The sequence below is a fragment of the Coregonus lavaretus genome (assembly GCF_964263955.1).
Source record: "Coregonus lavaretus genome assembly, chromosome: 39".
NCBI classification, from domain to species: Eukaryota; Metazoa; Chordata; class Actinopteri; order Salmoniformes; family Salmonidae; genus Coregonus; species Coregonus lavaretus.
Window position 1 is genome coordinate 9,472,943 of NC_140026.1, and position 27,015 is coordinate 9,499,957.

Consider the following 27,015-nt stretch of genomic DNA (forward strand, 5'->3'; position numbering starts at 1 on the left):
TAAATTTGCAAAACTAAACTAAAAACAGTTTTTGCTTTGTCATTATGGGGTATTGTGTGTAGATTGATGAGGAAAAAATACTATTTAATCAATTTTCGAATAAGGCTGTAATGTAACAAAATGTGGAAAAAGTCAAGGGATCTGAATACTTCCCGAATGCACTGTGGATAACCTCTGCTCCTCCTCTCCTTCCCTCCAGACTCCCTGCAGCTCTCTCTCTCTGTCTCTGAAGAGGAGGTTCCCCCTGAGCAGCAGCACTGTGAGCAGGAGTGGAGCCCCAGTCTGGGGCAGGAGGACCCAGAGCCCACCCAGATTAAAGAGGAACAGGAGGAACTCAGGACCAGTCAGGAGGAAGAGCAGCTTCAAGTGCTATTTGATACCAAAGACTCCATATTCACTCCTTCCTGTGTGAAAAGTGAATGTGATCTGGAGGACCCACTTCAAGAAGCCATACTAGCTGAATACCCAACTCTCAGTCCACTGAAAACGTCTAAACTACAGTCGTTTCGTATGTTTTTAAATGAGCGTTTAACGGCGTTTGCTGCTGTGGAGATTTTTGGTGAGGTTGTGAAAACGGTAGTGGAGTACCAGGAGGAGAATGATCGGCTACGGAGACTGCTGCGGAACACACCAGAGATAAAACTATGTAGAATAGGTTCGTATGAACTGATAGCTAGATACAGTCCTACTCAATTAATTAACTGTTTAGGCTTTCAGTGATCACCATTTCAACCATTTTAAGAAGTATTTTTATTACTTTTACCGTGAATGGATAAAAATACCTCCAATGTGCCAATGCTTTCCCTTGCTTGGACAGCAGTGTCACAAATCTTTCCATTGACGAATGTTGAGTAAAATTCTATTTGAACTTGCTCTGAAGATTTTCTGAGTCATTCAACGTCCCTTTTGATAAGCTCAGGACGATGATTTGGTCAAATGTGAAACGGTCTGTCTAGAAACATTTGATCGATTGATTGTGATGTGGATTTTGAAACCTTCATTAATTATCCTCCAAAATAACTTTACAAATACAAAATATACACTTACTGTTAGCTGTTTTACCACAGATTTCCACAGAGGTTTTTGTGTAACATAGCTTCGAGACAATGTTTTTTTGTGGTCCTTCTCGAGTTTCCATTAGCTAAACATTTTAAATGTTATTGTGCACTCAGGCATGTCTAAATAGTGTATTGGTAACCTCTGCTCCTCCTCTCCTTCCCTCCAGACTCCCTGCAGCTCTCTCTCTCTGTCTCTGAAGAGGAGGTTCCCCCCAAGCAGCAGCACTGTGAGCAGGAGTGGAGCCCCAGTCTGGGGCAGGAGGACCCAGAGCCCACACAGATTAAAGAGGAACAGGAGGAACTCAGGACCAGTCAGGAGGAAGAGCAGCTTCAAGGGCTGGAGGCTGATATCATAGAGTTCAAATTCACTCCTCCCTGTGTGAAAAGTGAATGTGATCAGGAAGACCCACTTTGGTCCTTGACTGTTCCCCAAACCCAGACTGTGGAGAACCGAGAGAGTGACTCTAAACCAGTGGATTTCAAACCTTTTGGCACTGTGACCCACCTAAAGGGTCTCGACATTTCCTGTGACCCTCCAGATAATCAAAACAATGCCTCAAACCACAGTTCAGCCGTAAGCAGCGACCCAGTAGGACTTGACAGCAGCCCACCATTGGATCCCAGCCCACCATTGAGGAAATGCCATTCCAAACCCAGCACCACGTCTAAAACGACTCACAGCTGCCATGACTGTGGCAAAAGCTTTAGTACCAAGAAGGACCTAACCAGACATAAACTGACTCACACAGGAGAGAAACCATTTAGCTGTGGTGACTGTGGGAAAAGCTTCAGTCAGAAAGGAGACCTAGGGAGGCACATACTGACTCACACAGGAGAGAAACCTTTTAGTTGTGGTGACTGTGGTAAAAGCTTCAATTGCCACTGGCTCCTAACCAGGCATAAACTGACTCACACAGGAGAGAAACCATTTAGCTGTGGTGACTGCGGGAAAAGCTTCAATCAGAAGGGTCACCTGAACTTGCACATACTGACTCACACAGGAGTAAAACCATTTAGCTGTGGTGACTGCGGGAAAAGCTTCAATCAGAAGAGTCACCTGAACTTTCATATACGGACTCACACAGGAGTGAAACCATTTAGCTGTATGGTTTGCGGGAAAAGCTTCAGATACAAGGGCACCCTGGCCGAACATATACAGATTCACAAAGGAGAGAAACGAAATGGCTGCTCAATCTGTGGTAAAAGTTTCACTCATAAAACAAATCTTCTGAGGCATGTGGTTAACGTCCACAAAGGAAGAAAACAGGAAGAAAACTGAAAGAAAGAACATTATCAAATCAAATCTTATTTGTCACATGAGCCGAATACAACAGGTGTAGACCTTACAGTGAAATACTTACTTACAAGCCCTTAACCAACAATGCAGTTTTAAGAAAAAAAGTGTTATGTAAAAAATAGATAAGTAAAAAATTAAACTAACAAATAATTAAAGAGCAGCAGTAAAATAAAATAAGAGTAGGGAGGCTATATACAGGGGGGTACCGGTACAGAGTCAATGTGCGGTGGCACCGGCTAGTCGAAGTAATTGAGGTAATATGTACATGTAGGTAGAGTTAAAATGACTATGTATAGATAATAAACAGAGTAGCAGCAGCGTAAAAGAGGGGGATGGGGTGGGGGGCAATGCAAATAGTCCGGGTAGCCATGATTAGCTGTTCTGGAGTTTTATGGCTGGGGGGTAGAAGCTGTTAAGAAGTTTTTTTGACCTAGAATTGGCTCTCCGGTACCGCTTGCCGTGCGGTAGCAGAGAGAACAGTCTATGACTAGGGTGGCTGGAGTCTTTGACAATTTTTAGAGCCTTCCTCTGACACTGCCTGGTATAGAGGTCCTGGATGGCAGGAAGCTTGGCCCCAGTGATGTACTGGGCCGTACGCACTACCCTCTGTAGTGCCTTGCCATACCAGGCGAGCAGTTGCCATACCAGGCGGTGATGCAACCGGTCAGGATGCTCTCGATTGTGCAGCTGTCTAACTTTTTGAGGATCTGGGGACCCATGCCAAGTCTTTTCAGTCTCCTGAGTGGGAATAGACTTTGTCGTGCCCTCTTCACGACTGTCTTGGTGTGTTTGGACCATGATAGTTTGTTGGTGATGTGGACACCAAGGAACTTGAAGCTCTCAACCTGTTCCACTACAGCCCCGTCGATGAGAACAAAGATCTTCTGTCAGAAGATGGGAATAACAGGCAGGATGTGGACAACACTCTTAGGAAAGCAAAGCAACTCTGGATCATTCATGCTTTGGGGTTCAAATGAATTGGTGCGTGATGGATTCACTTTTCGTAAAATGTTCTATACATAAAGTTTTATTTGAATAATGAGGTCAATGATAAAATAAATGGTACATAGTGTTGTAGGAAGGTCACAGGTCTGCTGATCAAAGTCGGTTGATGTTTTCACATAAATACAGAAAGGAATTCCATTTGTTTTGTCATTTCTCTCATGGTGATGAATGATGTCTGATATTATTGATACATCAAATAAAATTCCAGGAAAGGTCTCCTTGCTTTTATCCAAGAGTATGTCTCATCAGATTTCACCTAATGCTGCTCATTCATGATATTGATTTAATCTTGTATAGAGTAATGCTATACAGTTGACTCTCAGAATGGATTCTCCCAGATCATCCTAAACCACTGTTTTGTCGACATGTAGTTATCGTTTCCCTTTACTACTGATCTGTAGGCTGCCTTGTAGATTAATAAACCCCCATCCAGCTGGCGGCGCTGTTGTGCGTTTCTGGGTTCGCCACCCACTACAACCAATATTATTTTGTTAATTATTTGACTAGATCACGGAAGTAGAATGTTTCCACTAGTTACCACAGCCACAAAGCAAAGAATGGCTATATCGTAAAGATTCATGATAACAATTTAAGATTAGGTTTAGGCATAAGGTTAGCAGTGTGGTTAAGGTTAGGGTTAGGTTTAAAATCACATTTGAAGGCGATAAATTGCAGAAATGGGCGGGGTTTATGACTTTATGGCTGCGGTAACTAGTGACAACCACTTTGTTTTGATTTTTCCTTCCTTGTGTGGAGTAAAGAAACACATACTGACTGTACTAAATAGGCTACCAAACTCTCATTCGACTGAAAATGTCTAAACTACAGTTGTTGCATGTATTTGTTTTTTCCCTTTTTATTGTAGCCCCTGATGAGTTGAATGAGGGCTACAACGAAAATGTGTACAGTTGGTGGTACTTGAGGACCAGAGTTGGGAAACGCTGCCCCAGCGCAATAGAGTACCACAGTATGAGTCATAATACCGATAAAACCTAGCGGTCAAACAAGGAAATGGTTCAGGAAGGTAGGAAAAGTTGGCGGAGGCGGACGATGAAGTGGATTGTGAATCTAATGGCGGTAGAATCAAGGAGGATTGGAGTATTGTTCAAAAGAATGGAAAACGGAGCAAAGTGGGGTGAGAATGTCCCTATATATCTTGTAGGAGTAAGGTTTGTTATTGAGGAGCAGCTTATCGAAATACCAATCTTGAAGAATCCATTTGAGCTATCCAACCTGGTGGAGAGAGTGATGGGTAAAGTGAAGGATGTGAGGATCGCGAGAGGCGGGTGAAAAGTTTGACGTGTCGTGTGTGTCTCTTCGGAACAGAGCACCCCTCAAGGGAGTAATATCTGGCGTCTCGTGGGAAGTCTATGTTAAAGAGATAAAAAAATATTCCTGGAGTGATTGATGCACGTCGGAGGATTCTAGTGGTGATTGATGAAAAAGTGAAGAGTTTATATGTTCTTTAGTTTTTTGATATGGAGTCTCTCCGTACTCAAGTGCAAATGGGGTATATAAACTACAAAGTCAGAGCATTTATCCCAAGACCAGTGCAGTGTGATCATTGTAAAGCTTTTGGTCATGTGTCAAGGGTTTGCAGAAGGTAGAAACCGAGATGTCCAAGTTGTGGAAAATATCATTTAATGTGTTATAAAAGTGACGAAAAAGTGAAATGATGTAATTGTGGTGGGAACCATGAAGCCACGTCTTCTGAATGCCCGACAAGGGAGGAAGAAAATGAGGTGGCCAAAGTCAGGGTTGTACAGTCGTGGTCAAAAGTTTTGAGAATGACACAAATACTAATTTTCAAAGTCTGCTGCCTCAGTTTTGATGATGGCAATTTGCATATACTCCAGAATGTCATGAAGAGTGATCAGATGAATTGCAATTAATTGCAAAGTCCCTCTTTGCCATGAAAATTAACTTAATCCCAAAAAAACATTTCCACTGCATTTCAGCCCTGCCACAAAAGGACCAGCTGCCATCATGTCAGTGATTCTCTCGTTAACACAGGTGAGAGTGTTGACCAGGACAAGGCTGGAGATCACTCTGTCATGCTGATTGAGATAGAATAACAGACTGGAAACTTTAAAAGGAGGGTGGTGCTTGAAATCATTGTTCTTCCTCTGTTAACCATGGTTACCTGCAAGGAAACGCGTGCCGTCATCATTGCTTTGCACAAAAAGGGCTTCACAGGCAAGGATATTGCTGCTAGTAAGATTGCACCTAAATCAACCATTTATCGGATCATCAAGAACTTCAAGGAGAGTGGTTCAATTGTTGTGAAGAAGGCGTCAGGGCGCCCAAGAAAGTCCAGCAAGTGCCAGGACCGTCTCCTAATGGTACCAACACATCCTCCGAGAGCAACTTCTCCCAACCATCCAAGAACAGTTTGGTGACGACCAATGCCTTTTCCAGCATGATGGAGCACCTTGCCATAAGGCAAAGGTGATAACTAAGTGGCTCGGGGAACAAAACATTGACATTTTGGGTCCATGGGCAGGAAACTCCCCAGACCATAATCCCATTGAGAACTTGTGGTCGATCCTCAAGAGGCGGGTGGACAAACAAAACCCCACAAATTCTGACAAACTCCAAGCATTGATAATGCAAGAATGGGCTGCCATCAGTCAGGATGTGGCCCAGAAGTTAATTGACAGCATGCCAGGGCGGATTGCAGAGGTCTTGAAAAAGAAGGGTCAACAATGCAAATATTGACTCTTTGCATAAACTTAATGTAATTGTCAATAAAAGCCTTTGACACTTATGGAATGCTTGTAATTATACTTCAGTATACCATAGTAACATCTGACAAAAATATCTCATAACACTGAAGCAGCGAACTTTGTGAATACCAATAATTGTGTCATTTTCAAAACTTTTGACCACGACTGTACAGAGCATTTCCTATGCAGCAGCGGTTAAAAGGGTTGAAGGTTTGAATGGTGCTCCTGAAGAGTCCATGGTGGTTGATAGGCCTTCACTGCAGGCTGCAGGGGTTGCCTTTCACCAAGATGATCCTGACATTTTAAAGGTTAAAAAGGTGGACTTTGTGGCCTTTATCGCAATGGTGATAAATGGCACTGCCAAGGTGGAGAAAAGATCTAGGAAGATTGAAATAATTGTGATTGCGGCGGAGCGGTTCATGGGGCTGAAAGATTTCACAGCAAAGGAGTTGCATGGAATATTAGCAAAAGCCGTACCACCTTCTCAGGTCCTAGAGACTGAGAATGGAGATATGGAGAACTAAAAGAAGGAAGAAGTGGGAGTTTTGTTTGTTTTGGCAATGTACATTTTTTTATTAGGGTGGATTGTTAGAATCACCTAAGTATAGTTTATTTATTTTTTATTTAATTTTTGTTTCAAATTGTCCAGTTGGTGGCGGCAATACAACTTTTGGATGTAGTCCGCCATAAAACCCACAGAAGAAGAAGAAGAAGAAGAAGAAGAAGAAGAAGAAGAAGAAGGAGGAAACGGTTCCAATCGTTTTTCCACCATTCATTTTTCCCATAGGGGATTTTAGAAACACTTAAAATAAGAGCTGTGTTTCGTGTAAGCTTACCCTGGCGTGACGTTTTGATAACCGTGTAAATCTCTCTCGGACAATATATATTAGTCTCTATTTATCCCACAAAAATTAAACCCTAATTAGCTGCTAATGTGGCTATCAAAAAGAACTACAAATACCATGGTGATCTGGATGAGATTGCCGAATCAAGGCAAATGTAAGAATCTCTGGATTAACTATCTAATGTTGGCAAAGTTTTGTATTGAATAAATTGGCTACATTTATTTAAATTGACAATTCTGTGAATTGTCCTGTGAAAGTTTTAAATTGACACAATACCTGTTAGTAAAGGTGTCCGCCAGAGATGACGTGCAGGAGCTTGCAGGGATTTGTAGTCTTGCATGATGTCTACTTTGATGCTAATTAGCATTTTCGAATTTGAGAGTAAATAGAGCTGAATATATTGATAAAAGTCACCTTGTCCGAGAGAGATTTACATGGTTATCAAAACGTCACACAAGGGTAAGCCTACGCGAAACACAGCCCTTATTTTAAGTGTTTCTAAAATTCCCAATGGGAAAAATAAATTGTGGAAAAACGATTGGATCCATTTCCCTGTTTGACCGCTAGGTTTTATGGGTATTATGACACCACCACTGTGGGGCTCTATGAGGGAGTTCTATTAACCTGAGCTGCAGTGCACCGTTCTATGGCCTGTGATGTGATTGGGCAAAAGCGGTGAGGGAGGACCGCCCTTCACAAATCGAACAGTAATCTGCGCCCGCACGGTCACGTTGTCAACAAGGCATCATGGTACAATATCTCTATTCCATAAAATATGTTAACATTTTCAAACTACTTTTCATTGGGAAGGCAAATAAAGCATTTTATCAAAAGCAATCACTTTTGCATGTGAAAACACAGAATCCTATTCATTACTCCAAGTTCTTTATCTAGCCTAGGCTACTTCACTTTTGTTCTGAGACGATTTTGCCATGGGCTTTGAACAGGCACCTGGCTCACACCCAGGAGGCGGTTCCAAAACAAATGCAATCACTTTTCACCCAGTGAAACTCCTCCCACCGGGGTAACCCGGGACAGATAATCAAACCACCTCAATTCCTATAGCAAAGTACAAAGCAATAAATTACTTTAAATCTCATACTCATAACAAATACCTTAGGGAAGCCACCATCACACCGAGCACGTGGAGTGGCGCATGGGGCAAGAACTACAAAAACAACGATAGCCGACAACCCTGAATGCAGGGCAAACTACTGTATCATCCAAGTAAGGGATAATCAACGAGGAGCTATGCGTTCTATGTAAAATAATGAACGACGTGGAAGGTGTTCCACAACGCACTAGCGGAGTAGAACTAACCTTCCACGGAGTTGCATTATTTTCCAGAGAACGCATAGAGCCCCGAGTTGATTGTCCCTTTTATTGCATGGCTATAATTTAACACATTTGCTGTTAGAAATGTGTTTATTTGCAGGTACAAATGTGTTCAACATCCACTGAAGTACCTAGCTAGCTAGTTTACAAGATAGCTACAGTAGTTGCCTTGGTAACCAAATAGTCCTAGCTTGCTGTTATGAAAATCGAATTCAACAATGCCAATAATGTTTTAAATTCGTCTTTTGCTTTCAAAAGCAGCTCAAACATAGAACGTGTGAGAATGAACTATAGCCATTGAATTCTACCATGCTGATATACCATGCATTATTTAAGCAATAAGGCCCGAGGAGGTGTGGTATATGGCCAATATACCACGGCTAAGGGCTGTTAATAATATAATATGCCATTTAGCAGACACTTTTATCCAAAGTGACTTACAGTGTGCATACATTTTTACGTATGGGTGGTCCCGGGGATCGAACCCACTACCCTGGCGTTACAAGCGCCATGCTCTACCAATTGCACGACGCAACGCAGAAGCCATATATCACAAACCCCGAGGTGCCTTATTTCTATTATAAACTGTTTACCAACGTAATTAGAGCAGTAAAAATAAATGTTTTGTCATACCCGTGGTATAAGGTCTGATATACCACGGCTGTCAGCCAATCAGCATTCAGGGCTAGACCCACCCAGTTTATAAAGGGAAATAATGCACGCTGTAGAATGCCTTTCATGCCAATCAGAAATGAGCAATCAGGCAATACTCTGATATTAGATCTCGATATTCAACTCTCCACCCCAGGTCTCCTTGAGGTGACTAGTAGAGGTGAGAGAAAGGATACAGACTGGGAGACTAAGATCCAATCAGATCAAGCATCAACCGGCGATAGCCAAAACCTGCATAGCTGATGTTTTGGTGGTGTCGGAGGTGTAACTGCGTTGGAGCTGTCACTGTATTGGAGCTGTCAAAGCAGTGAGCAGCTTCCCTTGATCATTGTCAGGAAACCTCCCGGTAAAGCATACGGTAAAGCTTCCCAGTGAAATACTTACACGCTTGTCTCTAACGTGTAGGCTTAGCATTCCCGAACAGTCCCATTACAAGTCAGAATGTTGAACAAACTTCATTTCAACGTACTTTACCTATTGTCCGCTGATTTTGTCCCTATGTCGGAGGTAATCTGATACACATATCCACAGGGAAGTGTTATCAACCCGACCTTCAGTAAACTGGTCCGTATATCGGTTTGTATTTCAGTTTTTTTTTACTTTCAATACTGATGCAATTCGCACTGTGACGAAACACTTGCACAATATGTCCAAGCCTAACCGAACCACAGACCGAAGGGCAAACTCTTCCCGCTGATTGCGAGGAAACGTGCTTCGTCGACTATGTTCGGTTACATTCGGCTATTGTTTACATATTGTGCATCACGTGCAATGAGTCGAGAGATTGAAAATACAAGCAACAGAATCTACCGGCACCGCAAAAAGTTGGGAAAGCGACACTTTCCTGTGGATATGCTATCTCCATCTCCTATCGCCAAGAGGACCAATAGCATGTACAACTGGTAAAGTAAGTGTAAATATAATTTTATTCAACATTCTGGCTTGTAGAGACTCTTGCGTCTTTTTTAGGGTGACTTCTTTTAGCAAAGGTTCAGCAGGTTTTTTACTCCGGCTGTTCAGCACACTTCTTGAGGTTAGTCGAAGTTTGGTAGCCAAAGTCTACGCCCCTTCGTCAGTGATTGGTCAACAGTAGGGATTCTTCAATTAAGTGTTTGTTGTCATTCAACAAGAAAATACTAGTTTTCATGCACATTTTTCCACTTGAGAAATACTGAACCAAACATCTTAGTTAGATGTAAAAGACTTCTGCAGATTTCTTGATTTGTCTTTTTTTGAGGAAGTGTACACTGTGTACAAAACATTAAGGACACCTGCTCTTTTCATGACAGACTGACCAGGTGAATCCAGGTGAAAGCTATGATCCCTTATTGATGTAACTTGTTAAATACACTTCAATCAGTGTAGATGAAGGGGAGGAGACGGGTTGAAGGATTTTTAAGCCTTGAGACAATTGGGACATGGATTGTGTCTATATGCCATTCAGAGGGTGAATGGGTAAGAAAAATATTTAAGTGCCTTTGAATGGGGTATGGTAGTAGGTGCCAGGTGCACCGGTTTGTGTCAAGAACTGCAACACTGCTGGGTTTCTCACACTTAACAGTTTCCTGTGTATATCAAGAATGGTCCACCAGCCAAAGGACATCCAGACAACTTGACACAACTGTGGGAAGCATTGGAGTCAACATGGGCCAGCATCCCTGTGGAACACTTTCGACACCTTGTAGAGTCCATGCCCCGAAGAATTGAGGCTGTTCTGAGGGCAAAAGGGGGGGGGGGTGCAACTCAATATTAGGAAGGTGTCCTTAATGTTTGCTATTTGTTGCTATGCCATCGCAAGAGGGACAAACGGTAATATTGTCACTTTTTAATCTGTTTTTCAACCAAAGGGAGTATGCAAGACACAGAAGTTCTCTTTGCCTAGTCCTGCTGGGAGCAAACTGAACCTAGTATGTGAACGCCTTGAGCTTAAAGCAGTTCCACCTCCAACACCACCAAAACAACAGCTATGCGGATGTTGGCTAAAGCGGATCTGATTGACTAGAGCCCTAGGTGTTTTGAGTTGGGAGGACTCTGTAACAGGTCATAAAATGATACAAACTGGGAGACTAGGTGTTTTGAGTTGGGAGGACTCTGTAACAGGTCATAAAATGATACAAACTGGGAGACTAGGTGTTTTGAGTTGGGAGGACTCAGTAACAGGTCATAAAACACCTACGTGAGAATGCTATTCATTGACTACAGCTCAGCATTCAACACCATAGTGCCCTCAAAGCTCATCACTAAGCTAGGGATCCTGGGACTAAACACCTCCCTCTGAAACTGGATTCTGGAGTTCCTGACGGGCCGCCCCCAGGTGGTAAGGGTAGGTAACAACACATCTGCCACACTGATCCTCAACACGGGGGCCCCTCAGGGGTGCGTGCTCAGTCCCCTCCTGTACTCCCTGTTCACCCATGACTGCATGGCCAGGCACGACTCCAACACCATCATTAAGTTTGCCGACGACACAACAGTGGTAGGCCTGATCACCGACAACGATGAGACAGCCTATAGGGAGGAGGTCAGAGGAAGGCCCTCAAAATTGTCAAAGACTCCAGCCACCCTAGTCATAGACTGTTCTCTCTGCTACCGCACGGCAAGCGGTACCGGAGTGCCAAGTCTAGGTCCAAAAGACTTCTCAACAGCTTCTACACCCAAGCCATAAGACTCCTGAACAGCTAATCATGGCTACCTGGACTATTTGCACTGCCCCCCCCCCCCCACCCCCACCCCATCTTTTTACGCTGCTGCTACTCTGTTAATTATTTATGCATAGTCACTTTAACTCTACCCACATGTACATATTACTTCAACTACCTCAACTAACCGGTGCCCCCGCACATTGACTCTGCACCGGTACCCCCCTGTATATATAGCCTCCCGAATGTTATTTTATTTTACTTCTGCTCTTTTTATCTCAACACTTTTTTGTTGTTGTTTTATATTACTTTTTTATTTAAAATAAATGCACTGTTGGTTAAGGGCTGTAAGTAAGCATTTCACTGTAATGTCTGCACCTGTTGTATTCGGCGCATGTGGCCAATAAGATTGGATTTGATTTGAAATGAATGTTGCACGGGAATGTTTTCAATGTTTTGAATTTTACTTTTCATATAGTGTCTGACCTGTAAATAGCAGAATATTTTGAATCAGAGTTCGGATTTGTTCTTTAACTGTTTAAATTGCATAGGTCTTCAATTGTGGCCAGACCCTTCTCCCTCCATTCAACAAACACCTTATCAAACCGAGGTGGAACAAAATAATGATTAAAATATATTGGAGATATCTGGCACCTTTATTAACATGTTTAATCTGGTTTAGAATCCTTAAAGAATATCTCAAAACAAAGTTATTGCCTGACGGTTTGTTTGAGCACTCTGCATTGGAGAAAAGCATGGCTGGAAGAGATGCATTTGTGATCCTGACTTCCATATTTAGCCACAGGGGAGTGTCAGTCTAACACATCAGGGAAACCCAACAATTATGTCTTTTAAAATTTAGAAAAAATTTAATCAATTATCATCCTAGATCACCCTATTGCTTGTAATGGGTGGCAGATAGCCTAGCAGTTAAGAGCGTTGGCCCAGTGACCGAAAGGTCGCTGGTTTGAATCCCTAAACCGGCAAGGATGGAATAATCTGCCGTTCTGCCCTTGAGCAAGGCAGTTAACCCCCAACAGCTCGCCGGACACTGATGACGTATACATCGATTAAGGCAGCCCCCCGCACCTCTCTGATTCATGGGAGTTGGTTGGGTTAAATGAGAAAGACAATTTCGGTTGAGTGCATTCAGTTGTGCGATTGACTAGGTATCCTCTTTCCTTTAATAACTCTTTCCCCACATGTAATTATCTCTTTCCATTATCACCTTGTAGTAGAACACTAGGTTATTGATACATTTCAAATATGCTTTCAAGAAAACATCTCCTTCCATTTGCCCAAGAGTATTTATCAACAACACTCCTACCCGTTATAGACTACGGCGACATGATCTATATTAATGCAGCTGCCAATACACTGAAACCATTGGATGCAGTTTATCAAAGCGCACTACGCTTTATTACGGGCGACAGGCTGAGTTCACATCACTGCATTCTGTATCAGAAAGTAAATTGGCCCTCTTTGAAGTCTTGCAGATCGATGCAATGCTCTATAATGCTCTTTTACACAAACTCCCGCTCTACCTAACATCATTAATCACTTTTAGACGTACACGTTACCAAGGATGGCTAACTCTGGAAATTCCTTAGTTCTCTACAGAGTTAGGTAAACTTACTTGTGGAATAATCTCAAAAGTTTTACCTGTGGAATAATCTCAAAAGTCTCAAATTTGATGATTTGGTGCCTTTAGGGCATTTCAGATGGCTGATTGAGGACCTTTTTAATGTATAATGTGTTTATTTTCTATGACTGTGTTTTGTATCTGTATTTTGCTTTTCATATTGTATTAATGTGTATATTTGTGTATTTACAGGGCTCATCTGTAAAAGAGGCATTGGTCGTAGCATGCCTCCCTGTTAAAATAAAGTTTAAACAAAAATTCTGAGTAATGCTCTACAGTCCACTCCTGATGAAGAATTGATTATTCCAGATGATCCTATACTTATCATATTAATCCACTGTTTGTCTACACGTAGTTATCGTTTCCCTTTCCCTGGCTGCCGTGCACAATAGTAAACGCCCATCCAGCTAGCGGCGCTGTTGTGCGTTTCCGGGTTCACCACCAACTAGTTTGAACCGAGGTATCGCAGAACAATAAAACAGATATTTCACCGGATATATAAATGTGAAGCATCCAAATATGGTAGTGAGAGGAAGCCCAGTGGCCGGTAGTGGGAGAAGATGGAAGGAGATGGATTTTGGCCGATATTCTGCACATTTTCTCATCGATGATACATTTTGATCTCAATAAAGTGTTCTGTTCCCAAAGCTAGAATATGTTATGAACAGAGTGGACTAAGGTTTGTAGACTTTACCCTTTGCAAAAGTTTTTTAAAAATCGCGTTGTTTAGAAGGAGTTCAAAGGCGAATTGAGTTATTGTACACGCGCACTTCACAGGGTAGGCGTTCCCTAACGGAAATATGCAGATGTCTGCTAGAACGGGCCAATAGGATCTCGCTAGCTCGTGCTTGGCTCTGCCCACCTCCTTTCTTGTTCTGCCAACTATGACTAACGACATGCTGTGGTCTATCTTGGTTTAGTTATAAAATATCTTTGGAGTTATTTTCCAATATTATTTGATTAGAACACGGAAGTAGGATTGGAAACGACTGTGTCATAGACAGAAGGGGCTTTAGTTATGAATGTATTTGTATTGAATTGCTTGCGTGGAGTAACGACTAAACTGAAGATTGAAAATGTCCAAACTACAGTTGCTGCGTGTGTTTTTAAATGAGCGTTTAACGGCGGCTGCTGTGGAGATTTTCGGGGCAGTTGAGAAAACGGTAGTGGAGTACCAGGAGGAGAATGATCGGCTACGGAGACTGCTGCGGATCACACCAGAGATACAACTATGTAAAATAGGTTCGTATGTAGATCTACTGATAGCTAGCAATAGTACTACCTTATTGAGAAACTGTTTGGGCTAACAGTGATCACCATTTCATACATTTTAAGAAGTTGTTTTTAAACCATGCATGGATAAAAACATTGTCATAAAAAAACAGGAAGTGATTAGAATGTATTCCTTTTAGAAATTAATCGTATTCTCTTCAATTATTTGAGAAGTAGTTGAAAATAGATTCCAGTTTTACAGTTATTGAATTGGAATTACAGTTGACCTAGTCTTGAATTGACTGTCTTAAATTCAAGTTGACCACAACCCTGATGTCTAAAGTCTAGGTAACATCTGCTCCTCCTCTCCTTCCCTCCAGACTCCCTGCAGCGCTCTGTCTCTGTTTCTGAAGAGGAGGTTCCCCCTGAGCAGCAGCACTGTGAGCAGGAGTGGAGCCCCAGTCTGGGGCAGGAGGACCCAGAGCCCACACATATTAAAGAGGAGCAGGAGGAACTCAGGACCAGTCAGGAGGAAGAGCAGCTTCAAGGACTAGAGGCTGATACCATAGAGTTCATATTCACTCCTTCCTGTGTGAAAAGTGAATGTGATCAGGAGGACCCACTTCAGTCATTGACTCTTCCCCAAACCCAGACTGTGGAGAACAGAGAGAGTGACTCTAAACCAGTGGATCTCAAACCTTTTGGCACTGTGACCCACCTAAAGTGTCTTGACATTCCCTGTGACCTGCCATATAATGAAAACAATGCCTCCCGCCTGAGCTCAGCCGTAAGCAGCGACCCAGTAGGACTTGACAGCAGCACACCATTGGAACACTGTTCCAAACCCAGCACCACGTCTAGAAAAAATCCCTGCCATGATTGTGGTGAAACGTTTCCTCTGAAAGCTGACCTGCAGAGGCACGTGACTCTCACCAAGAAGAGCCTCAGTGAATGCCGCTTCTGCAATAAACAATACAATTCCACCTGTAAACTGCAGGCCCATATCCAACTCTGTCACATGGAGAAATCCTGCACCTGCCCTGTTTGTGGCAAGACCATCAAACACAAAGGAGATCTGTCCAGGCACATGAGTATTCACACAGGAGAGAAACGATTTAGCTGTGGTGACTGTGGGAAAAGCTTCAATCAGAAGGGGCACCTGAACTTGCACATACTGACTCACACAGGAGAGAAACCATTTAACTGTGGTGACTGTGGGAAAAGCTTCTATCAGAAGGGAGACCTAGGGAATCATATACTGACTCACACACAAGAGAAACAATTTAGTTGTGGTGACTGTGGGAAAAGCTTCTATCAGAAGGGGCACCTTACAGATCATATACGGACTCACACAGGAGAGAAACCATTTAGCTGTGGTGACTGTGGGAAAAGCTTCAATTTGAAGGGGAACCTAAGGAAGCATAAACTGACTCACACAGGAGAGAAACCATTTAGCTGTGGTGACTGTGGGAAAAGCTTCACTCAGAAGACAAACCTGCTGACGCATGTGAAAAACGTCCACAAAGGAAGAAAACAGGATGAAAACTGAAAGAACATTAGAACAAAGATTTTCTGTCAGGAGATGGGAATAACAAGGCAGGATGTGGACAACACTCTTGGGAAAGGAGAGTAACTCTAGATCATTCATGCTATTGGTTTGAGATAAATAGATGTGTGATGGATTTACTATTTTAAAACATTATATATAAATGAAGTTTGATTTTTATGATGAAGTAATGATTAAACGTTACACTGTACTCTAGGAAGCTCACAGGTCTGCTGTTCAAAGTCTCTTGGAATTCCTGGTTGTTTGTTTTAGAATGTCTCTCAGGTGATGAAAGAATGGTCTGACTGACACCATTGATACATTAATACTGCTCATTCATGATATTGATTTCGTATTTTATGGAGTAATTATACAGTAAACTCCTGAGAATTGATTATCCAAGATAATATGTAGTTATCGATTCCCTTTACTACTGGTCTGTAGGTTGCCTTGTTTAGTATTAAACTCCCATCCAGCTGGCGGCGCTGTTGTGCGTTTTTGGGCTCGCCACTCTCTAGAACAGCAGTTCCAAAATTAGGGGTCGTGACCCCATGTGGGGTTGCCTGATATAAAAATGTCGCGGGAGAATTTCCCAAATTTTTAAAAAATTACAAATATATATATATATATATATATATATATATACACTGCTCAAAAAAATTAAGGGATCACTTAAACAACACAATGTAACTCAAAGTCAATCACACTTCTGTGAAATCAAACTGTCCACTTAGGAAGCAACACTGATTGACAATACATTTCACATGCTGTTGTGCAAATGGAATAGACAACAGGTGGAAATTATAGGCAATTAGCAAGACACCCCCAATAAAGGAGTGGTTCTGCAGGTGGTGACCACAGACCATTTCTCAGTTCCTATGCTTCCTGGCTGATGTTTTGGTCACTTTTGAATGCTGGCGGTGCTTTCACTCTAGTGGTAGCATGAGACGGAGTCTACAACCCACACAAGTGGCTCAGGTAGTGCAGCTCATCCAGGATGGCACATCAATGCGAGCTGTGGCAAGAAGGTTTGCTGTGTCTGTCAGCGTAGTGTCCAGAGCATGGAGGCGCTATCAGGAGACAGGTCAGTTCATCAGGAGACATGGAGGAGGCCGTAGGAGGGCAACAACCCAGCAGCAGGACCGCTACCTCCGCCTTTGTGCAAGGATGAGCAGGAGGAGCACTGCCAGAGCCCTGCAAAATGACCTCCAGCAGGCCACAAATGTGCATGTGTCTGCTCAAACGGTCAGAAACAGACTCCATGAGGGTGGTATGAGGGCCCGACGTCCACAGGTGGGGGTTGTGCTTACAGCCCAACACCGTGCAGGACGTTTGGCATTTGCCAGAGAACACCAAGATTGGCAAATTCGCCACTGGCACCCTGTGCTCTTCACAGATGAAAGCAGGTTCACACTGAGCACATGTGACAGACGTGACAGAGTCTGGAGACGCCGTGGAGAACTTTCTGCTGCCTGCAACATCCTCCAGCATGACCGGTTTGGCGGTGGGTCAGTCATGGTGTGGGGTGGCATTTCTTTGGGGGGCCGCACAGCCCTCCATGTGCTCGCCAGAGGTAGCCTGACTGCCATTAGGTACCGAGATGAGATCCTCAGACCCCTTGTGAGACCATATTCTGGTGCGGTTGGCCCTGGGTTCCTCCTAATGCAAGACAATGCTAGACCTCATGTGGCTGGAGTGTGTCAGCAGTTCCTGCAAGAGGAAGGCATTGATGCTATGGACTGGCCCGCCCGTTCCCCAGACCTGAATCCAATTGAGCACATCTGGGACATCATGTCTCGCTCCATCCACCAACGCCACGTTGCACCACAGACTGTCCAGGAGTCGGTGGATGCTTTAGTCCAGGTCTGGAGGAGATCCCTCAGGAGACCATCCGCCACCTCATCAGGAGCATGCCCAAGCGTTGTAGGGAGGTCATACAGGCACGTGGAGGCCACACACACTACTGAGCCTCATTTTGACTTGTTTTAAGGACATTACATCAAAGTTGGATCAGCCTGTAGTGTGGTTTTCCACTTTAATTTTGAGGGTGACTAAAAATCCAGACCTCCATGGGTTGATACATTTGATTTCCATTGATAATTTTTGTGTGATTTTGTTGTCAGCACATTCAACTATGTAAAGAAAAAAGTATTTAATAAGATTATTTCATTCATTCAGATCTAGGATGTGTTATTTTAGTGTTCCCTTTATTTTTTTGAGCAGTATATATATATATATATTATAATATCGTGGTTAACCTTAAAAATCTAAATGAAAAATCAGAATCAGCTAATTGGGCAGATTTGTTGCCACTCAAGACCGTTTTGAGTCACCTCCCTGACCAAGGCCCTTCTCCCCCGATTGCTCAGTTTGGCCTGGGCGGCCAGCTCTAGGAAGAGTCTTGGTGGTTCCAAACTTCTTCCATTTAAGAATGATGGAGGCCACTGTGTTCCTGGGGTCCTTCAATGCTGCAGACATTTTTTGGTACCCTTCCCCAGATCTGTGCCTCGACACAATCCTGTCTCGGAGCTCTACGGACAATTCCTTCGACCTCATGGCTTGGTTTTTGCTCTGACATGCATTGTCAACTGTGGGACCTGATATAGACAGGTGTGTGCCTTTCCAAATAATGTCCAATCAATTGAATTTACCACAGGTGGACTCCAATCAAGTTGTAGAAACATCTCAAGGATCATCAATGGAAACAGAATGCACCTGAGCTCAATTTCGAGTCTCATCGCAAAGGGTCTGAATACTTATGCAAATAAGGTATTTCTGTTTATTTTTTATACATTTGCAAAAAGCTCAAATGTACAATTATTTGTTGCAAAACGCAGCATCATATGATGCAAAATGCATCATACTTGGATGATTTCTGTATTTTAAAAGTTACATATCTTGAAAACTTGATTGCTGACAGGAAAACATTTTGGGACTAGGTCAACAATGGACTAATGAAAAAAAATATATATATAGTTTTTGGGTGGAGTTTTCCTTTAAGTACACACCACAGGAGGTTGGTGGCACCTTAATTGGACAGGATGGGCTCACGGTCATGGTTGGAGCAGCATAGGTGGATCAGGCACATGGTTTCCATGGTTTCCATGTGTTTGATGCCATTCCATTTGCTCCGTTCCAGACATTATTATGAGCTGTCCTCCCCTCAGCAGCCTCTACTGGTACACACACTAAAGGCAAAAAATATATGCTTTGAGCAAAATAGTGTTTTTAGACACTACTGCAAACTTCAAGGAGTAGGGCATTCAAGGAGTTGGTCTGATGGATATCAGTGATGTCATTGGCCTCCCCCCTTGCTTGAGGAGCAATAGAGAACAAAAGAGGAAGAAACTGAGAGCGTTTTTATTTTCTTTGTGAACGCCATTCTTTCAAAGATATTTAGAACGTTCCCCTTCTGTCTGTGATTCTGTCCTTGTGAATGAAGCCACACTAGCTATATTTGTAAACTATAAGTGCCCCACCCTTGTTTTTTACTGTGACACAACGTACAGATAATCATGTACAGTGCACACAAAAAAACATTGTTGACCATTTAGGCATCAGAAAAGGTAACTAGTGAGTGTGATTCATTAATTCAGTTTCACACAGTGTCTGTCCGTTTGCTGCTTTAATGAAACTATCCGTAACAGGAAAACCCCCAGCTAAAACCACTCTGAATTAACAGGACCCCTGCAAAGTTATTTACCTTCTGTTTAGGTGGAGGTTATAATGCCTGTATAGAAACACAATCACAACACATAACGAAAACATTAACAAATAATTCAAGTAATATCTTATTGAAATACTTGTAATTATTATTTGTATGATAAGTAGCATACAATATATGGATAACTGTGCATATTTTACATAATTTGTGCCCCTATGCATTTACAAAGTATACAGGACAGGACACTTACTCTGAAAGATTCAAAAAGTCCGTGACACGGAAGTACTTCGTTATTCTTGCTTACGTCACAGAAGTCTTTGTTTTGATTGTGCGTTCAAGCTTGTGTGGAGTAAAGACTTACTGACTGAATAGGCTTCCCAACTGTAATTCGACTGAAAATGTTTAAACTACAGTTATTGCGTGTGTTTTTAAATGAGCGTTTAACGGCGGCGGCTGTGGAGATTTTCGGGGCAGTTGAGAAAACGGTAGTGGAGTACCAGGAGGAGAATGATCGGCTACGGAGACTGCTGCGGATCTCACCGGAGCTCATTGCACCGGAGATACAATTATGTAGAATTGGTGCGTTCAGTTCTACTCAATTAATAATTTGTGCTGTTACGTTTGATACCGGAGCGTCGAGGCATGCGTCGAAATCGCAAAGCGGTTTCGGATGCGTGTATCGCTTGATCAGAAGTACGTCATCAATGACGTCCGAAGCTTCGCTTTTTCAAACCTTTCTTTGATTCGAAGCCGCGAACAAATACTTACCTCTGCTGGATTTTACATGCTTTTGAAAATAGTTTTATGTGAAACCACACTTTATGTACTGTTGTTCAAATATGTTATTTAGTATAGTATAAGCATCTGTCTTAAGCATCCTAAATAGTGCCATAGATTCCGTTTTTGAAGGTATAAAAGGGAAGCATAATGTAATATTTGAACCTGGTATTCCAACTGATTTATAAGCTACTAAAGCCAACGACTTACCACCGCGCTATGGAGTTTTGATGAAAACAATTGAGAAAAATACATCTCTCATAATCACATATTTTATTGCTGACAAGCAGATGTTATTAATGTGCATTGTGAACCAGAGGAGGATGGGCTCATTGTAATGGCTAAAATGGAATATATGGAACGGTATTGAACACAGCAAACATATGGAAACCACATATTTGACTCCGTACCATGAAATCTATTCCAGCCATTACAATGAGCCCATTCTCCTATAGCTCCTCCCACCAGCCTCCACTGTTGTGAACAGGTCATGAAGCTCCTAGTAATGAATCTTTTTCCGGAACAATTTGGTTAAAGTGCCATGGCCTTCAGAAAGCCTCGGTTTCCCATCACTATTAATAATACCCTGTTTAGGGATTCAGTGATCACTATTCAAACAAATACGTTAATTTTTTTTATTTTACCGTGCTAGCCTGCTTGTAGGCTTGGTTGGGCCAAACTAGCAACACATTCTAATACTCACAGAAGGTGTAGAACAAATAGCATACGACAACGACTGGCGTCAATTCGTATTCACTTTGGATATTCTGAGTTCTCTCGTCAATGGCTCTCTGAGTCCGACGGAAGGTGTCTAGAATCAGATGAACCCCCTTCATCCATGCTACATTCGGGTGATTCCTCACAAAACTAGAACAAAACAGGATCATGATCTTTTAAAATTTTTACAACATTTTATCCATAGAAGGGTCCTTTTGGAGGAAGGATTGTTGACATATATTTTACATTTGTATCTTAAAGCATAATTGAGAAATAATTAATTGAAGTTTGAACATTTGTGAGATTTGGACCATGCCCAGGCCTCCTTTAAGACACCATAATGTTTCATCTTTGTTTTTACTACAAAACATAAATTGGTGTCATATAAAGCTTTACCACTTGCTTTGTAATATGACTAGTATTTTGACTTCAATAAAACATTTCTTACATTCATTTATGGGTAGGCCGTCATTGTAAATAAGAATTTGTTCTTAACTGACTTGCCTAGTTAAATAAAAGTAAGATCAAATGAAACATTTAAACATTAATATTGAAAATATATTATTTGGCTCCATTTTCAATAGATTGTTGAACATAATATACTATTAATGTTTGAAAGATATCAAAGGAGAGGAATTCTGCAAAAGTAGAGGGAACCCACAGTACTTGTCTGTTGATCTCTTGCACATGTGGATAGCAAGCTATTAAAAAAGGTCATTATTACCTGAAATATTCATTTAAAAATCAGTGAACTTTAAATTAGGAATTCTATTGGATGTTGCATGGATTAGGGACATCCGTGACCTTGCTCCAAGTGATTTTTATCTCTCTATGTAATGCAAGTGGCTAGAGTAGATTGTATCCAAGTTAGAAAGGAGATAAATAAATAATATGCCATTTAGCAGACGCTTTTATCCAAAGCGACTTACAGTCATGCGTGCATACATTTTTGTGTATGGGTGGTCCCGGGGATCGAACCCACTACCTTGGCGTTACAAGCGCCGTGCTCTACCAGCTGAGCTACAGAGGACCACATGGGTGTATTCATATTTTTTGACCTCGTATTTTTACATAAATCCTTAAAAATAAACCAGATCAAATTTCATAATGTAATTGTTGTGGGAAAAACAACATAACATTGGTTTAAGATGTCAAGATCATTCAATTGAGACCACAGGAGGCTGCTCAGGGGAAGACAGCTCATAATATAGTCCCCTGTAGTTCAGTTGGTAGAGCATGGCGCTTGCAACGCCAGGGTTGTGGGTTCTTTTCCCACGGGGGCCATTTTGAAAAATGTATGTACTCACTAACTGTAAGTCGCTCTGAATAAGAGCGTCTGCTAAATGACAAAAAAATATATATATAATAATGGCCGGAACGGAGCAAATGGAATGTCATTAAACACATGGAAACCAGGTAGTTGATGTATTTGATACCATTCCACTGATTCCGCTGCAGCCATTACCACGAGCCCATCCTCCCCAATTAAGGTGCCACCAACTTCCTGTGATTAAGACAAAAACTTTTTTTTTCTTCTGTTAACACCAGGTTCTGCAGATGGCACTTTTAAGACAGTCCCTTAGCCGTGAGCGCAAACATTCACACCCATTGAAACCAATCTAAAGTAACTTTATGAAAACAGAACTGAACTCGAAAAACAAAGGGTGTAGCTTGCTCTCTACTGTCAAATGATTCTAGACACTTTCACTTTCATCATCAAAGGACCTTCCGTCAAAGAGAGATTGACGAGCGAACTTTGAATATCTAACCAATATCCCTGCCCTGAAAACAAGTTCAGGGCAGTGACAACGTCGTATAACTGTCTCCAGTCTCTTTTTCAGGGCAGGGACAACGTCGTATAACTGTCTCCAGTCTCTTTTTCAGGGCAGGGACAACGTCGTATAACTGTCTCCAGTCTCTTTTTCAGGGCAGGGACAACGTCGTATAACTGTCTCCAGTCTCTTTTTCAGGGCAGGGACAACGTCGTATAACTGTCTCCAGTCTCCTTTTCAGGGCAGGGACAACGTCGTATAACTGTCTCCAGTCTCCTTTTTCAGGGCAGGGACAACGTCGTATAACTGTCTCCAGTCTCCTTTTTCAGGGCAGGGACAACGTCGTATAACTGTCTCCAGTCTCCTTTTTCAGGGCAGTGACAACGTCGTATAACTGTCTCCAGTCTCTTTTTCAGGGCAGTGACAACGTCGTATAACTGTCTCCAGTCTCCTTTTCAGGGCAGGGACAACGTCGTATAACTGTCTCCAGTCTCCTTTTCAGGGCAGGGACAACGTCGTATAACTGTCTCCAGTCTCCTTTTTCAGGGCAGTGACAACGTCGTATAACTGTCTCCAGTCTCTTTTTCAGGGCAGGGACAACGTCGTATAACTGTCTCCAGTCTCCTTTTCAGGGCAGCGACAACGTCGTATAACTGTCTCCAGTCTCCTTTTCAGGGCAGGGACAACGTCGTATAACTGTCTCCAGTCTCCTTTTCAGGGCAGGGACAACGTCGTATAACTGTCTCCAGTCTCCTTTTCAGGGCAGGGACAACGTCGTATAACTGTCTCCAGTCTCCTTTTCAGGGCAGGGACAACGTCGTATAACTGTCTCCAGTCTCTTATTTTTACGAAATAGCTTCTTCTCTTCAGATTATAAGGAAGTCATTGAAAATAGATTCTAGTCTTACAATCATTGAATTTGAATTTCAGTTCACCTTTTGAATTGACCCCAACAATGATGTCTAAAGCCTTTATAGATTACCTCTGCTCCTCCTCTCCTTCCCTCCAGACTCCCTGCAGCTCTCTCTCTCTGTCTCTGAAGAGGAGGTTCCCCCTGAGCAGCAGCACTGTGAGCAGGAGTGGAGCCCCAGTCTGGGGCAGGAGGACCCAGAGCCCACACAGATTAAAGAGGAACAGGAGGAACTCAGGACCAGTCAGGAGGAAGAGCAAATTCAAGGGCTCTTTGATACCAACGACTCCATATTTACTCCTTCCTGTGTGAAAAGTGAATGTGATCAGGAGGACCCATTTCAGTTGTTGACTCTTCCGCAAACTCAGACTTTGCACTCTAAACCAGTGGATCTGAAACCTTTTGGCACTGTGACCCGCCTAAAGGATCTCAACATTCTGTGTGACCCTCAAGATAATCAAAACAATGCCTCCAGCCACAGCTCAGCCATAAGCAGCGACCCAGTAGGATTTGACAGCAGCCCACTATTGGATCCCAACCCACCATTGGATCCCAACCCACTGTTGAATCCCAACCCACCATTGGAGAAACACTGTTTCAAACCAAGCACCACATCTAGAAAAACTCACCACTGCCGTGACTGTGGTGAAACATTTGCTCTGAAAGCTGACCTGCAGAGGCATGTGACTCACACCAGGAAGAGACCCGGCGAATGCCTCTTTTGCAAAAAACTCTATAACTCCACCTGTAAACTGAAGGCTCATGTCAGACTCTGTCACGGTGGGAAACCCTGCACCTGCCCCTTTTGTGGCAAGACCTTCAAACAAAAAGGACATCTGTCCAGGCACATGAGTATTCACACAGGAGAGAAACCATTTTGCTGTGGTGACTGTTGGAAAAGCTTCAATCGCAAGGAGCACCTTACCAGACATATACGCATTCACAGAGGAGAGAAACCATTTAGCTGTGGTGACTGTGGGAAAAGCTTCAATCGCAAGGAGCACCTAACTGAACATAGACAGACTCACACAGGAGATAAACAACATGGCTGCTCAGTCTGTGGTAAAAGATTCACCCGGAAGACTCATCTACTGAAGCATATAGATAATATCCACAAAGAGAGGAAAACAGAAAGAAGAAAGATAATCTTCAGTCAGGAGATGGGAATAACAAGGCAGGATGTGGACAACACTCTTAGGAAAGGAGAGCAACTCCAGACCATTCATACTGTGGGTCTCAGACAAAGAAATCTATCATGGATTTAATGTCGGAAAACATTGTATGTAAATAAAGTTTGATTTGAATGATGAGGTAATGATCAAACAGTACAAAGTATTGTAGGAAATTCAAAGGTCTACTGTAATAATAATAATACATGATTTATTCCATTTGTAAAGTGCTTTTAATTATACAGAATAATCTCAAAGTGCATAAAATAAAAACCCAAACATAAATAAAAATGGACACAATAGACAGGGCAACTGACACAAAGAACACAGCTGACGCTAAAAGGGACATGGACACCAAGGAGCACAGCTATCAACAGAAAGCCTTCCTAAAGATAAAGGTCTTTAGGCCTGTTTTAAAGGAGCCCAGAGTCTGTGGTGCCGTCAGGTGGTCCGGGAGGGCATTCCAGAGGCTGGGGGCGGTCGAGCTGACAGCCCAATCACCCAAGGGGCGGAGCTTGGTCTTGGGGGTGCAGGTGCCGGTGGGGTTAAGGAGGGAGAGCAGTTCTTTGAGATAAGGAAGGGTAATGCCATGAATACACCGGAAAGTCAGCAGGAAGGTTTTGAATTCAATCTGGAATGAGATGAGGAGCCAGTGCAGAGATGCCAGGATGGGTGTGATGTGATGGTGTTTCCGCACTCTCATCAGGATCTTTGCAGCGCTTTACTGGATGTATGGGAGCTTCTGGAGACTCCTGACAGGGATCCCGATGAAGAGTGGGTTGCAGTAGTCCAGCCTTGAGGAGATGAAGGCATGGATGAGCTGTACAAAGTCTGTATAATTGTTTTTATATAATTAAAAACAGGAATATCTGGTCGTTTGATTCGGAATGTTTCTCAGGGTGATGAGAGAATGGTTGGACTGATGTTATCGATACATGAAATTAAATAAAATTCCAGAAAAGGTCTCCTTGCATTTGTCCAAGAGTATTTCTCATCAATTCTGACCTAATGCTGCTCATTCATGATTATTGATGTAATGCTGTATAGAGTAATGATAAACAGTCGACTCCTGATGAATAATGTAGCAGCGGGACAGCGACGGGTGAGGTTGTGTCTCTATCTGGCGGGAGGTAAGCTTGGCTCATATGGTGTCGAGTAAAGATTAAACCATGTATTTAGATTGTAGGTAGGTCGGTATTGTAGTTAGGTATTGTAGGTAGTTTATCTAGGTAGTTATTGTAGGTAAGTATTGTATTCGGCTGAGCCCGGTGAAGCACGAGGCTAGCTAACTCACTACCTGGACCAATAAAGCTAGCTAGCTAGCGGGTAGCTACTGGTAACTATTAGCAACTGTGGATAGTTGTTTCCAATGTTATTAAGAGTACCTGTAATTATGCCAGCTAGCTACCTACCATTCAGCTGTTTTTCTAACCTCATTATCTGAAGCGTTAACGTTAGGTAGTTAGTAGCTACCTGGATAGCTAACTAAACAATAGCTGGAACGACCTAGCGTTAATATTTGGAGACGCTTTCTCTCCATTGGGACAGACGCGAACTGGCTGAATCGATTCAGTGGCTTTGCACTTAACTGGCTAACAGTACTAAGGGTAAGCTATAACCTACATTTATTTTTGTTTTGTTTTTACATACTGGTAACCAGAGTCGTTCAAGGGAATTCGGGACATGGGTGACTAGCTAACGTTAGCTTGGCTCTCTGTGTGTTCGTGCCGTGGGAGGAGGGGTTAGTTTGTTGGCAGAGAGCAATGGCTAGCTAGTATGCTAACTATTCTAGCTAACTAACTGGCTGAATAAGTTGACGACGTACTCACTCAAACTGTCAAAACTACCCCAAAACTTTACACAACGATAGACACGGACACAAATGATCTGCTTGGCGTGTTAACACATTGGTGATTTGTTGTAACCGAGTATTGGTGCTAAACCATGTTATTGGAGGCTGGCATGCTAGTTGGCTTTGGCGTCATATGATTCGGTGTACCAAGTTAGCTAGCTGAATAAACTAAGTTAG

General features: G+C 42.6%; 3 protein-coding genes across 3 annotated transcripts in view; all 3 read left to right on the top strand.

The window, feature by feature from the left end:
* LOC311112696 (uncharacterized protein) overlaps positions 1–2,337 on the top strand; it is a gene marked incomplete at both ends in the record, with an annotated part of 92,900 nt that extends 90,563 nt beyond the window's left edge. Inside the window, one exon of the mRNA XM_084155829.1 lies at positions 1,976–2,337. Coding sequence (XP_084011955.1) covers positions 1,976–2,337 — 362 coding nt within the window. The remainder of the gene's footprint in view (positions 1–1,975) is intronic.
* An 11,844-nt stretch (positions 2,338–14,181) lies between these two features.
* LOC311112751 (uncharacterized protein) lies at positions 14,182–16,456 on the top strand. The gene is made up of 2 exons (XM_084155883.1): positions 14,182–14,461; positions 14,812–16,456. Exons 1-2 carry the CDS (start codon positions 14,296–14,298, stop codon positions 15,978–15,980), a joined length of 1,335 nt encoding a protein of 444 aa, XP_084012009.1. The 5' UTR covers positions 14,182–14,295; the 3' UTR covers positions 15,981–16,456.
* A 3,503-nt stretch (positions 16,457–19,959) lies between these two features.
* LOC311112750 (uncharacterized protein) lies at positions 19,960–25,922 on the top strand. Its single transcript, XM_084155882.1, has 2 exons — positions 19,960–20,220; positions 23,917–25,922. Exons 1-2 carry the CDS (start codon positions 20,040–20,042, stop codon positions 25,080–25,082), a joined length of 1,347 nt encoding a protein of 448 aa, XP_084012008.1. The 5' UTR covers positions 19,960–20,039; the 3' UTR covers positions 25,083–25,922.
* The last annotated feature ends 1,093 nt before the right edge of the window (positions 25,923–27,015 follow it).